The 14,192-nt window shown below is 38.9% G+C and overlaps 1 protein-coding gene and 1 long non-coding RNA gene across 2 annotated transcripts; one reads left to right on the top strand and one right to left on the bottom strand.

Moving 5' to 3' along the window:
* The first annotated feature begins 4,418 nt into the window (after positions 1-4,418).
* On the top strand, positions 4,419-5,471 carry LOC126088263 (uncharacterized). Its single transcript, XM_049906393.1, has 5 exons — positions 4,419-4,552; positions 4,632-4,779; positions 4,872-4,947; positions 5,114-5,331; positions 5,436-5,471. The coding sequence occupies exons 1-5, from the start codon at positions 4,455-4,457 to the stop codon at positions 5,469-5,471; spliced, it is 576 nt and encodes a 191-aa protein (XP_049762350.1). The 5' UTR covers positions 4,419-4,454.
* Positions 5,472-5,547: 76 nt separating this feature from the next.
* On the bottom strand, positions 5,548-6,716 carry LOC126191113 (uncharacterized). Its single transcript, XR_007538317.1, has 3 exons — positions 6,659-6,716; positions 6,511-6,582; positions 5,548-6,246 (listed from the first exon to the last, which is right to left on the bottom strand). It is a non-coding gene; the product is annotated as an uncharacterized LOC126191113 (long non-coding RNA).
* Between the last annotated feature and the right edge of the window lie 7,476 nt (positions 6,717-14,192).

Genomic DNA, 14,192 nt, shown 5'->3' on the forward strand with positions numbered 1-14,192 from the left:
GGACACTGCGAGAGGGCTGTACAAGCAATGATCACACGCACGGCACAGCGGACACACCAGGAACCGCGGTGTTGGCCGTCGAATGGCGCTAGCTGCGCAGCATTTGTGCACCGCCGCCGTCAGTGTCAGCCAGTTTGCCGTGGCATACGGAGCTCCATCGCAGTCTTTAACACTGGTAGCATGCCGCGACAGCGTGGACGTGAATCGTATGTGCAGTTGACGGACTTTGAGCGAGGGCGTATAGTGGGCATGTGGGAGGCCGGGTGGACGTACCGCCGAATTGCTCAACACGTGGGGCGTGAGGTCTCCACAGTACATCGATGTTGTCGCCAGTGGTCGGCGGAAGGTGCACGTGCCCGTCGACCTGGGACCGGACCGCAGCGACGCACGGATGCACGCCAAGACCGTAGGATCCTATGCAGTGCCGTAGGGGACCGCACCACCACTTCCCAGCAAATTAGGGACACTGTTGCTCCTGGGGTATCGGCGAGGACCATTCGCAACCGTCTCCATGAAGCTGGGCTACGGTCGCGCACACCGTTAGGCTGTCTTCCGCTCACGCCCCAACATCGTGCAGCCCGCCTCCAGTGGTGTCGCGACAGGCGTGAATGGAGGGACGAATGGAGACGTGTCGTCTTCAGCAATGAGAGTCGCTTCTACCTTGGTGCCAATGATGGTCGTATGCGTGTTTGGCGCCGTGCAGGTGAGCGCCACAATCAGGACTGCATACGACCAAGGCACACAGGGCCAACACCCGGCATCATGGTGTGGGGAGCGATCTCCTACACTGGCCGTGCACCACTGGTGATCGTCGAGGGGACACTGAATAGTGCACGGTACATCCAAACCGTCATCGAACCCATCGTTTTACCATTCCTAGACCGGCAAGGGAACTTGCTGTTCCAACAGGACAATGCACATCCGCATGTATCCCGTGCCACCCAACGTGCTCTAGAAGGTGTAAGTCAACTACCCTGGCCAGCAAGATCTCCGGATCTGTCCCCCATTGAGCATGTTTGGGACTGGATGAAGCGTCATCTCACGTGGTCTGCACGTCCAGCACGAACGCTGGTCCAACTGAGGCGCCAGGTAAAAATGGCATGGCAAGCCGTTCCACAGGACTACATCCAGCATCTCTACGATCGTCTCCATGGGAGAATAGCAGCCTGCATTGCTGCGAAAGGTGGATATACACTGTACTAGTGCCGACTTAGTGCATGCTCTGTTGCCTGTGTCTATGTGCCTGTGGTTCTGTCAGTGTGATCATGTGATGTATCTGACCCCAGGAATGTGTCAATAAAGTTTCCCCTTCCTGGGACAATGAATTCACGGTGTTCTTTTTTCAATTTCCAGGAGTGTAGAAATCAGAAAAGAGAACATTCTAGATTAGCCTATATAAAATGCAGGAATGAGTATAAAAAAGCCATTGCGGAAGCCAAAAAAAGCACATAATTTCAATACCATTGATAATTCCACAAATAAGTGCAAAGCTTCATGGAAGTTAATAAATGATGTTGCTAAAGATGCAAGAAGCAAAAAAATTAATATAAGTCCCCAAAAATTCAATGATTTCTTTATTAAATCTGTTGAAGATGTAGGAAATACTATAATCAAACCTGATGTCAGTTCGTCAGAGTTACTTTCTAAAAATGTTTGCAGAACACCAACAGACACAGGAACATTTATGTTCTTCGAGGTCTCACCTAGTCTTGTCCTAAGCATTGTAAAACGGTTGAAATCTTCAGACAGTGTAGATATATATGACATATCCTGTAATATACTAAAGAAAGTAATAGACTATATTGTGTACCCCTTAATATTCTGTATAAATAAATGTATATATGATGGATATTTTCCCGAAGAACTCAAAGTGGCTAGGGTAGTTCCAATATATAAAAAGGGAGATATAGACTCACCTTCCAGTTGCAGACCAATCTCCATAGTCCCAGCTTTTTCTAAAATACTGGAATATGTAATTTACCAACAGCTATATGTTTATTTTGAAAACTTAGGAATAATTAGTGAATCCCAATATGGTTTTAGGAAAAAGTTGTCTACTGTGGATGCTATAGACTTTGTAGTCAAATACTTACACCAAGTGTTTGAGGATAAGGGCTATGCACAACTCACATTTTGTTATCTAAGCAAAGCTTTCGACTGTGTAAAGCATAAGCCACGCCTAGAAAAACTGTAATTCTATGGCATTAGACACAACAGCCTTAAATTAATAAAACCATATCTTCAGAATCGTAAGCGAGTTGTTTGTGTAGGGAAAGAAATGTCGAGTATAGAACAGGTCAAGGTAGGTGTTCCGCAGGGATCTGTACTGGGACCCTTTTTGTTCCTAATAATGATAAATGATCTGCCATCATTTATCGAGTCCACCACTCTGTTGTATGCAGATGATACCTTTCTTCATGCTAGTGATGATTTCAATAGCCTTAAAACTTGTGCAGAAAAGGCAATTGACCAAGCATCCTATTGGTTCAAGGCAAATGGATTCCTGCTGAATGAAAACAAAACACAGCAGATGGTTCGTAGTCTTAGAGATAAGCTTGTGTCAGATGATCCAAGTTATGTCAAATTTTTGGGGGTGTACATAGATGATAAATTATCTTGGGGTCAACATGTACAATATATTAGTGGTAAGTTGTGAAGAGTTAGTTGCCTCTTAAGGCGACTTATGGATTGTGTTCCTGAAAAATATGTTAGAACATCCTATTTTTCATTCTTTCAAAGTATAATAACATATGGAATTATTTTGTGGGGGAACTCTAGCTGTGTACATGACATATTAACACTGCAAAAAAGCTATTAGGATAATTACTGGTTCTGGATATAAGGCACACTGTAAACCATTGTTCTGTGAACAAAAAATCATGACTTTGATAAACTTGTACATATACTATGTTCTAATTTATACGAAGAAGAAATTACCAGAAACAAAAACCAGAGAAAATGTACATAGCCACAATACAAGAAGGAATAGGTCCTCTATATGCTATACCACAGATTGTCAAAGTCACTCAACAGCTATGAAATCATGGGGTACAAATTATTTAATAATCTTCCTCAACCTGTTCAAGAATTACCTGAACAATTATTCAAACAAACAATTCACGACTGGCTAGTCCTCCACCCATTCTATGATACAAGAGAATTTATCAATTGTAGTATAATACTATAATGTTAACAACAAACCTTTTGTTTCTTTCAAACTATTAATTGTATTTTAGTATGTATGTGATGTTGTCTATTGCTGTAATGGCCGAATGACAATAAAATTATTATTATTATTATTATCACTGACAGATCCACCATGCAGTGTTCTCTTCTGATGGTGTTACAGCCAAGTTGCTGAGTAGAGTAAAGAGACATCCTCTTCAAGCATTACTTTTCTTTAACAGTAGCAGTCGATACCAGAAATATTTTTCAAATTTTGAGTAGGTCAATATTATCTCAGCTGATTTTCTGAAAAATTTCATAACATTTTGTACACAATACCGATATGTTATATTCAGGCTAATATTTATGAAAATGAATTACTTTGTTTTCGTTGTTACAATCGATATGTACAAGCTCTGCATGTTCAGTTAAAATTGTTTTTATAGAAACATTTAAAATTACAAAATATTTGGAACATTTAAAATTTCTGTTATTAACTAAGCAATCCCATACTGTTGATCATGTTTATATCTGTATTCATTTATAAAATAATAATCTAAACTAATAGAAATTAATTTGTCAAGAAAAATTGTAAACCCTTTGGAACATTGTTATTACCGGAGACCGGAGAGTGAAGTAGTAGCACAGTCTAAAGCCCGTATTACACGATGCGCGAAAGCGTACGCCTATGCACCAGCGCCCCTAGCGTGCATACCTGTAACCACATACTGGATCACGTCCGACCTATTACACCGTCCACGCGGGATATACCTAGTGCGCATGCGCAGCAGCAGACGACGATATTCGCGAGCAGCAGACGATACGCGCGCGGAAAGAAAACATAAGTGTGTGCTGTCTTGTAAAGTCGTCCGTTCTACCGCGAGCAACTCAGGAACGAGTGTATGATACACTGGATACTTTCAAATTATTTCTGTGAGCTCAAGGTTCGTATTTAATAAGAAATTGTTTTCTCTTACGTAGGTTACAACTGTTCTGAATTACAGACTCACTATATTTATGTTACGACACTTGATTACTCTGGTATATGTATATCGAAATTTACATTTATACAGCATATTACACATGGAAGATCCACTTGTTTTTGAACCTATTGCTCTGGCAGTGGCAGTAACTCTTCAGATTAGGGCAGAACGGCGACGAAAACGAAAAGCCAGGAGTTGTTGGGTTCGACCCTGGCTGAAAAGAGGGACGAAGGCAGGGGAATATATTCACTTTTAATGAAAGAACTGAGGCCCGAAGATCCGCAAGAATTTCGGAACTTCGTTAGGATGGACATGGTCTGTTTCGAGAAGCTGCTGTCTATGATAGAAGATAGAATCAAAAAGTGTGACACAGTCATGAGGGAGGCTATCTCACCTTCTCGAAGGTAAGAATTGTATGTTTATACGTTTTGTGATCATACCAACCAAGATGTTCATTTCGTTACATGCCCTGTTACGTTGCAGGCTGGCAGTAACATTACGGTTCCTGGCGACTGGGGAATCTTTTAAGAATCTGGCTTTCAGCCACAGAATTGCACAGCCTACCATTTCAAATGTTATTGTGGATGTATGCACTGCAATTTGCGAAACTTTAAAGGACCAATACTTAAAGGTACATTTGTGTTATTTTTTCGAGTTTGGAAGATATATATGTGTGTATTTATATGTGCCATTCAGACAGTAATTAAGTATATAACATTACAGGCACCATCAACAGAAGAAGAGTGGAATAAAATTGCCAAAGAATTTGATGAACTGTGGCAGTTCCCAAACTGCATTGGTAAGCCACAGAATTAAGTTACATAATATGGAGAAAATCTGACAATAATGAAATGTATTTAAAATATTTTTAATGAAGTATATCAGACTCAGCTTTAGGCAGTTTTTTATCTCCCACACTGCAAATCTATGTACTGTTATATAAAACTACTTACTTTTATTTTCAGGTGCAATGGATGGGAAACGCATAGCATTTGCCCCACCACGAACTGCTGGCTCAACATACTTCAATTATAAAAAGTTCCACAGTGTTGTTTTACTAGCTATTGTGGACGCTAGGTACCGATTCTCTTTGATTGACATTGGGTGCAATGGAAGAGTGAGTGATGGTGGGGTGTATGCAAACAGCCTGATCAGCAGTGCACTTTGGGAAAACTGGTTGAAGGTACCACAGCAAAAATCACTTCCTGGCACAAACATTGAAGTGCCATATGTGATTCTTGCTGATGATGCCTTTCACCTGGAGCCATATATCATGAAACCCTATAGAGACTGCCAGAACCAGAAGTCCAAACAGATTTTTAACTACAGATTGTCAAGAGGAAGGCGAGTAGTGGAAAACACTTTCAGAATTCTGGCCAACCGCTTCAGAGTTCTTCCCAGTACAATGCGACTACCTGTTGAGAAAGTGGAATTAATTGTTCAGACTTTATGCATACTGCACAACTACTTGATTGAAGAGGCAGACACCACATATGTGACAGCTGCTGATACAGAAAACACAGACTTGTGCACCATAAACAATGGTTCCTGGCGAGGAGAGAAATCTCTCTCTAGCATACCCCAGCAGAGTGGAAATCGCACGTCACTGTGTGCCAGGGAAGTGCGCGAAAAATTTTGTGAATTCTTTAGTACAACAGGTTATGTTTCATGGCAGTGGGAAGCCATTAAGAAGTACAACTTTTAACAGTAATAATGTACAAAAGGCAATCTTTTATTTAAAAATGACTCAACAATGTAATGCAATGCCTTAACTTTAAAATCAGTTACAGATTTCTTTATGGATGCCATCCATGATACATTTCATGACATTCAATTTTACATCAGCCTTAATTGCTGGATTTTTAAATTTCTTCAGTTCAGCAGCAACATACTGACCAAACTTGTCATCTTCATTACTGCCACTAATTGAAACTCTAATGTCTCTTAAGACTGACAATGTTGAGGTGGCTAATTCATCCTCAGTCTCCTTCCTACGCCTCTTTCTGGCTGAAGCATAAGGCTGCTCACTTAGAGGTGATGGTGTTGACACAGGTGTACTTCCGTCTGACAATTCCACAGTAAATATGTCTTGAGAGTACTGGAAATAGAAAACTGGTATAGATATTGTAATACGTATGTAGCACAATACTAACATTAAAGTGGTTATGTAAACTACAGTGGCCTGTTTAAAGTTCTCTGTGTAAAATATAAGTAATGTAAGTAACCTGTATGAAAGTGAAGTACTATTTTGTTGGAGCAAATATATACAATACAATCAATGTGTTACATTCTTTTGGTCAAGAGAGCTTCATGGCTAATGAACTGTCATTGACATACATGAGAATACTGTTTATGCACTTACATTGCTGTTGTCATCTTCAATATATCCATCATTTACTATGGTCTCTTCAGTAACTGTGGTCACCTCAGTATTCTGAAATAGTTGATGTGTTATTCACTTGTTGCAATTACTATTTACAACTTTTATTTAAATGTAGGTAAATACTTACACAAGGGTCATTAACAGTGGTCGTGCTAGATGGATTTGATGAGAGTGACTGTGGTATCTGAACTATTAAAGGCCCATGTTAGTCTATAGCAGATTGTGAACCTCTCATAAGACTGAAAAATACGAATACACATGGTAGTATTAAATCGTGATTTGTTTTCCAAAATATGATTCACTAATATAAGCATATATACTACTTGAGCTGGAATATCCATCTACAACCTGAAATCAGAATAAGCTGTCTTACAGAAAGCAGAATTCCTACAAAGAAAGGCAACAAAATGTTCGTACTTACCATATGGCTTGGGATATTTGTCATTGTTTTCCTCGGTGTCATGTAGTCCTTCAAAAACTTCAAAGCATTGAACCACCACACAGCAGGCTCATAAACTTCGCTTGCCCCTGCACCACTATGCTCACTGGCTCTAATTTTTTTTAGCTCTCCTCAAAAATGCGACCGCAGAGACATGAATCGAGTTTTGCAGTCCTCATCTGTTGCGTTGGGCAAAACTGCGCGAACTTTACTGCCTATCACTGCCAGTTTCTCTTTCCTGGCATTCTGAAATAAAGCAAGAGATGCAATGAAATCAAACATGAACATTCGTAAGCTAAGGCATTGATATACGATTCGAAAATCATCGTGTAACATAATATACATATTACTCAGAAATAAACGATGCCGACGTACCTTATTATGATATAGCGGGTCCTGCGGGTTGTACATACACTTTTCTTCGCTGTACGCCTGAATGAGGATGCTTAAAGCCTGTTTGTTCCATTCCATTTCTAGAATATGAAGCAATAAATAGAACAAGCGTTCACATACAGCCAGTATAAAAGAAAGTCAACTGGCAAAAAAATACTATTTTTAACTGCATTTATGAAAACCTACTTACTGAAAAAAAAATGTGGAAAAACCCCAACACGAAAAACTGTTATTTGCCTCTACACATCCAACCATAAACAAACAACAAGCAGAAAGCACTGCGGTACCTGCTTCTGCGCATGCGCAAGTTTCGCAGCCTAGTGCGCATGCGCGGGTTGACGGGAATTTAGAACTGCTCTCTATTCCGGCGCGCGGATAATGTGTCTGCTAATTTTCGTAGTTTCACCCGTTCTACCGCCAGATGGCTGTCGCGACAGACCAGTACCGTTCGCGGCGGACCGTCGTGTAATACCGGCTTAACATACTTGCGTCTAGGGGACGCCGGGGAATTGGGTGTGCTGATTGGTGGAGGCTCATGACGTCATCAGGGAGACTGAACGTGTGTAGCAGTGACGCCTGGTGACAAGATGTATAATGAGCTCTATTGACATTAGCGACGTCGCTCACCTGTTGTTTAAAAATTACATGTAGATTTCCCACAGCTGTCATTTTGGAACGTCAAATAAATCCAGATTATTCACTGGAGCTTAACGAATGGGAATTAAATGTAAAGACCCGGTTCGAATGCGAATAATCGATAATGCGGTGACAGAGTAACTCGGTTGCAGCTGTGGCAAATGCGGAAAATCGGACCAAATATATGTAAAAGTTACATACATATTCCTTGCATTTTCTGCAGTTTATGTATGATATTGTTCATAATATGTATCAAAATATTCTTTGAATGCTTATTCATTAACTATATATTCCGATTTTACCTTGTTCTTTTAGGTTTTATTGCGAGAAGTTCGATAAATATGGTACCTTCAAATATAACGCAAACGTAAATATTAGGCAATGCCATATGTCCGTTTGTCACCACAACAATTATCCCGCACTCAATCTTTACGAGTTCCACAACTAACGAAATTATCACCCTTCAACTAACCTAGGCCTCAGACAACATTATAGAGAAGTCCGTAGAATAGATTTCCAGGGGGGTGTCCCAATATTGTGCTCCTGGCAAAGTATGTGTTATGCTTCAATTTTGGTCGTTGTTATGTAAACAAGATACTATATGTCAGTATTATGCTCGAACTGCGTCTTCCTACACCTTGTCTAGTTTTTCAGAATCCGTGTTATGTTCATATGGCATTGTGATAAACAATGCTGAATGAGGAATTAGATTAATTTTCTTTCTGACGTGCATACTTCCATGCATTGCTTAATTATACTAATTAATTTGAAATTGTGTGAAAATATTGTGTTATATTCATATATACTGCCTCATGTGCAACATGTGGTCTGTTCTTGTATTAGAAAATAGCAAATAAATAAACTGATAATTACATAGCTAGTGTGTATATTGTTGTGATCATACAGTCTAATTTCAGCTACTTCCGTAATTACAGAGACCCAACCGCTAGAAATATGGACCAGATTCTCATCTGCTTAAAGGCTTTCTTGCATTTACTCACTAAACAGTTCTCGGAAACTGCTGATTCTCATTTTTTCATGCTTGAGATGATGATCTATCACTTTTACACAATAATCTTACCCACGTGGATAAAAAGTTCTCTCATAAGATTCCACATTAAAACTGAATAGAATCCCATGCTTTTGATTACTGCCTCCATCACTATTGTCAGGGGCCAAGTCTGACTGTCATAAAATTAATGAGGTTCACACTTATGCCCAGTGGACACAATGCAGTTGGCTAAATTACATAATGGAGAAAGCATATGCTAAAGCAACACCCTCTGCATCCGTAGGTCACATTTTTGCAAGCTGTCCAGCATAGCTTGCAGTGCCATCACATGTAGTAGATGGTGAACTATGTGAAGTTTTTCTCTGTAATTTTTCTTTCCGATGTGCATGCTTCCATGCATTGCTTAATTATACTAATTAATTTGAAATTGTGTCAAACTATTGTATTATATTCATATATACTGCCTCATGCGCAACACGTGGTCTGTTCTTGTATTAGAAGATAGCAAATAAATAAACTGATAATTACATAGCCAGTGTGTATATTGTTGTGATCATATAGTCTAATTTCAGCTACTTCCGTAATTACAGAGTCCCAACAGCTAGAAATATGGGCCAGATCCTCATCTGCTTAAAGGCTTTCTTGCATTTACTCACTAAACAGTTCTCGGAAACTGCTGATTTTCATTTTTCATGCTTGAGATGATGATCAACACAGCAATTAGCAGTAGTTTGTATAGGCTGTCCCACATAACTGATACCATACTCACAAGGAATATTATAAATCCCTGGTACACTGAGCCTGAGAGTATGTTTGTCAGGTCACAACCTTTCCTTAATTTTCCTTGGTGACAGGAAGACTCAACTGATTCCTTGCCTGTTTACACTCTAACTTACCCATTGCACCACAGATTGGAAGCCATGCTGTGTCTTTGTCCTCATGACTTGGCTGATGATTTCTTCAACAGAATTGACATAATTTCATATACAGAATGTTTGTTTGGAGGGAGGGGGGATTGTGAAAGTGCAGTGGGAAGATGAGGTATGGTCAAGGGTATAAGTAAAATAAATAGTGACTAAATGGTGGTGGCAGGGGGGTGGTTTTGAGTCATAATAAATACAAATCCAGAAGAGATTATGTCACAGCATTATGACAAGACTACGGACTACATGTCATAGGCACGATCCCTATTTATACAGTAGTGTTCTATCTGAATTAATAGCAAACTTACTTCCAACTGGGAATTTGCATAGATAGCCAATACATATATTACATGCCTAATACTGCAAAGAATTCAAACATTATAAACAATATCATGCTTTGCTGAATATGCAAACACACACAACAATTCAATAATAATCACGAGGATAAAAAACATTGTTTGTACTATATATATATCAAAACAAGTGTAGAAGGAAAAATGCCTTCAGCTGATACCAAAATCACAGAACAGACTAGTATCACAAAGACTATCATACTACACCTAATGACTGCCAATATCAATCATTATAAGATGATATCCAAATTTACCTATTAGTGTTGACATTGAAAGCCATCAAAACATAGAGGGTATTTTCTGGAATGTAGTTCCACAATCAAACAAAGATATTCCTCTCTTCTGCTCTTATTTTGTACACCTCCATGCCCCAACCCTCCTTCCACTGACCCTTTAATCCGTGTTCTGCTTACTTCTTTCCTTGATCATGAATGCTCACTTTATCATGTGCAGTCCACTCCCCCCATCCCAATGATCTGTCTCAATGTTGACCCTTTGCCTCAAGTGATGCAAATGTATTACCGACTGCCACTCACCCTATGGTCAGGGCAGACCCACCACATCAGATACACTAGAAGGTGCCTCAACAGCAGAGTCTATGGTGAAACAAATGATACCTGAGCTGTTCCAAGCAATACACCAGTTTCTCTGCCACCATTACACCTGAATGCAGCAACCTGAAGACAACTGACCATAGTTAAAAGCACCTTCAGCCAATCATGAACTGCAGCCAGCTCCTATTGTGTCCAACACACACCCTATCCATCCTACCATTTCTAACTTAAGAATTAAAGTATGAAAACAAACAAAAAAAAAAAAAAACTAAATATGTGACTCACTACTGTTTGACAGAATAACATTATATTGAATATATTGTGTGTTCTTATCTAAGTGCTGGAATAATTTAACAACCTGTTTATGCACTTTAAAGAAATTTCACCTTCAACTTATTATGTGTATGCGCAATACCTAATAGACTTACAGTAAGCCTCTATTGCCTATTTTAAGTTTATTAATACCAGAGATTGCTGGTTCTCATTTACATAAGCTGAGATTAGTTTGGAACCCTCTCACCACATCCCCCTTGCCCTTCCCTTCCCATCTTAATACTGTTCTTTTGTTCCAGTGTGATCTTTGCACTCTCAATTGTGATTATTAGTTTTCCTAAAGGAATAAAAATCATTTAGCATAATGTACTGTTTTTATGGTTTTTCAGTTGATTTTTGTTAATTATCTGTCAAAATATGACAAATGAACTCAGCACTTCTACAACCAAGTCAATTAGTGGTATGTTATAACAGCTAATTATGTGATGGCAGAATGCTGTGAGTTGAGAGCTCCGAAGTTATCTATCATAACACTTGGCATGATACTCTGAAGTAAAGTTTTTTTTTCTCTGGTATGTTAACTTATTTGCCTATGAATATAAGTACACTTAATGTGTCATACATATTTTGTGATGTTTCTGGACAGATATTCTGATGATGGGCAATGTGTGAAATGCATTACTAATTAGTCATCAAAAGTGGCTAAAACATACTGTTTGCTTAACATTTTCTGGCGATTTACCCATAATTATTTAATCCTTGCACACTATTTCCTTTTGCATTTATTTTAAAAATAAAACTAACTTCCTATACAGATATAATGGTACATTGTACATGGAAATTCAATCTTTATTTTTTGTGTCATGGTCCTGCTAGTGTTTCGCTTGTATTTATATTATTTTAACTGAATTGTTAGAATTTTTTTCTGTTTTCAGTGTGTTCACTTAAATTATGAATAATTTAAAAGTACATAAAACATTAAACCATATAACCTGCTGAAATACTAATTGTAAGAAGCACTTCCAGAATTTCTGTAGAATGGGTTAACACCATTATTCCGATCACTTTACAGAAAACTATCGAAACAATCATTTTAACTCTTTCACTTTACAATTTATTACTGTATTTGGTGGGATGAATTTGTATAAGATACATTACTTCTTGAAAAGCTGCTGGCAACCAAAACTTTTTTTTATTGAATATGTATGTACAATATTATGCAAGTGTTTATTTAGGCAAATAGTAATATTTAAATAAACTGAAAGTTAGTTGTTTCTGTAGGCTGCAAGATTTTGAAATATTTTCCAATTAATTCACAAAATTTAGTTCCTTCATGCAATTTTCAAGTGCATCTTTACTTCAATGATACTTACTCTTTACTTTCACTTGCCTCTTTTTTTTACATCATCTCAGTTAACTACCTTCATTTCTTTCTTTTACAAATGTGTGCCAAGTCATCTGGCATAGCCTATCTAACCGATAACCAGTGTGGTGGGTCAATACAGATGCCAGGGAATTTTGTTTATGTTTATATTGAATGCTTGTAATTTTAGTGCTTTAGGTGTGCATACTTTGCACTCTGAACTGTAAAACCAAGTGGTTGTGTTCAGAGCAGGTAAGTTTGGGGCCAGACTGACCCCACCATACTGCTTGTGAGATTTCTCTAGCGAACTGTTTCCTGTTCCTATAGAGTGAAACGATGTTATATTCTCGTAAAGAAATGAAAATAAGTGATCAACTCGATGAATGGCTACAGTCTATCCTTGACTAAGTACAGCTACACACACTGATTAGCCAGAACCTTTTGACCATCTACCTAATAGCCGGTATGTCTATCTTCGGCACGGATAACAGTGACAATGCGTTTTTGCACGGAATCAACAAAGCCTTGATAGGTCGCTGGAGGGAGTTGGCACCACATCTGTGCACACAAGTCCCCTAATTCTTGTAAATTTTGGGGAGTGAGCTCTGATGCCACGTTCAAGTTCAGTCACATGCCAGTCTGTGTGATGGGCAAAATCAAGTGTCTGTATGATCACCCTGTGTGAACGAGTTCTTAAATGCAAAATTTAGGACTTCTGTCTTCCTTTTCCCTTCTTCTACAGAAAGTAACCAGCTACAATGCTGAGTTGGGCCTTTATCCGGATTATATAGCAGCCATGACAATAATTCAGAGTTAGGTGAAGAAGAAGAAAATGAAAACGAGGTAGAAAATGAAGAGGTGTTGGAAGAGGTCATATTTTGATCTAGCACTTACCAGGCATTGGTCCTGCATAGGTCTCCAAAATTCTTGTTCTGAATGCAGCATCTGGTCATTCCATGTAATGGGTAATATTTTTGGAGAAATTCTTAGAGCAATTAATGATTTTTTCTTCTTTTTGTGAATACATCAGAGGTGGGATATAGGACTGCAGCTGGCTTCAAATTCTTGTGAAAAACCTTGTACCAAACAGCTGTTTTACTTTTTATAAATCCTTTACTATATGCGACTAGTTTTGGCATCCCATTAATCTTAAGGCTTTACATAAACCACCAGATAAATATATCACATAGTTGGTCTGCATTACGCAGGTGCCACCAGGTTTTTTTTACTAGATTCCACGGATTTCTTCAGACTGACGTGGACACCTCAGTCATAAGACAACTAGTTATATTTCTGCAATTATATGCATGGTATCCATTCTTCACCATGCACACAATTGTATCTATACATAGCCTAGCTTGGCATTGGAGAACTTTCTTCAGTTCAGATGCACTCATACACTCAGAGCCATTTGCAGGAATATCTCATGGATACGGCGAGTGAGATGGACTGCTGTAGTGAGGGTACTACTGCAGTAGTAGTGACATTCGCAATTTTGGGTCAGAAGGGAGACTTGCTGAGGTAATCCACATAGTCGTGATGGGCACTGTGTCTTGGTAGTGAAGTAGTCAGTGCAACTGCCTTGACAGCAGGAGTGACGGGTTCAAATCCTGATCCAGTAAAAATTTTCTTGTGTCGCCATTGATATAGGTCAACACAGCAAGAAAGCATTTAATAAAATTATCATAATACTTTTATGTCAGAGACATCCACCT

Source organism: Schistocerca cancellata, chromosome 6, assembly GCF_023864275.1.
Source record: "Schistocerca cancellata isolate TAMUIC-IGC-003103 chromosome 6, iqSchCanc2.1, whole genome shotgun sequence".
Lineage (NCBI taxonomy): Eukaryota > Metazoa > Arthropoda > Insecta > Orthoptera > Acrididae > Schistocerca > Schistocerca cancellata.

Coding starts and splice junctions, on each gene's coding strand:
- LOC126088263 (XM_049906393.1), top strand. CDS start 4,455: ATGGACATGGTCTGTTTCGAGAAGCTGCTGTCTATGATAGAAGATAGA. Junction 4,553..4,631: donor GCTATCTCACCTTCTCGAAG/GTAAGAATTGTA, acceptor GTTACGTTGCAG/GCTGGCAGTAACATTACGGT. Junction 4,780..4,871: donor TAAAGGACCAATACTTAAAG/GTACATTTGTGT, acceptor ATAACATTACAG/GCACCATCAACAGAAGAAGA.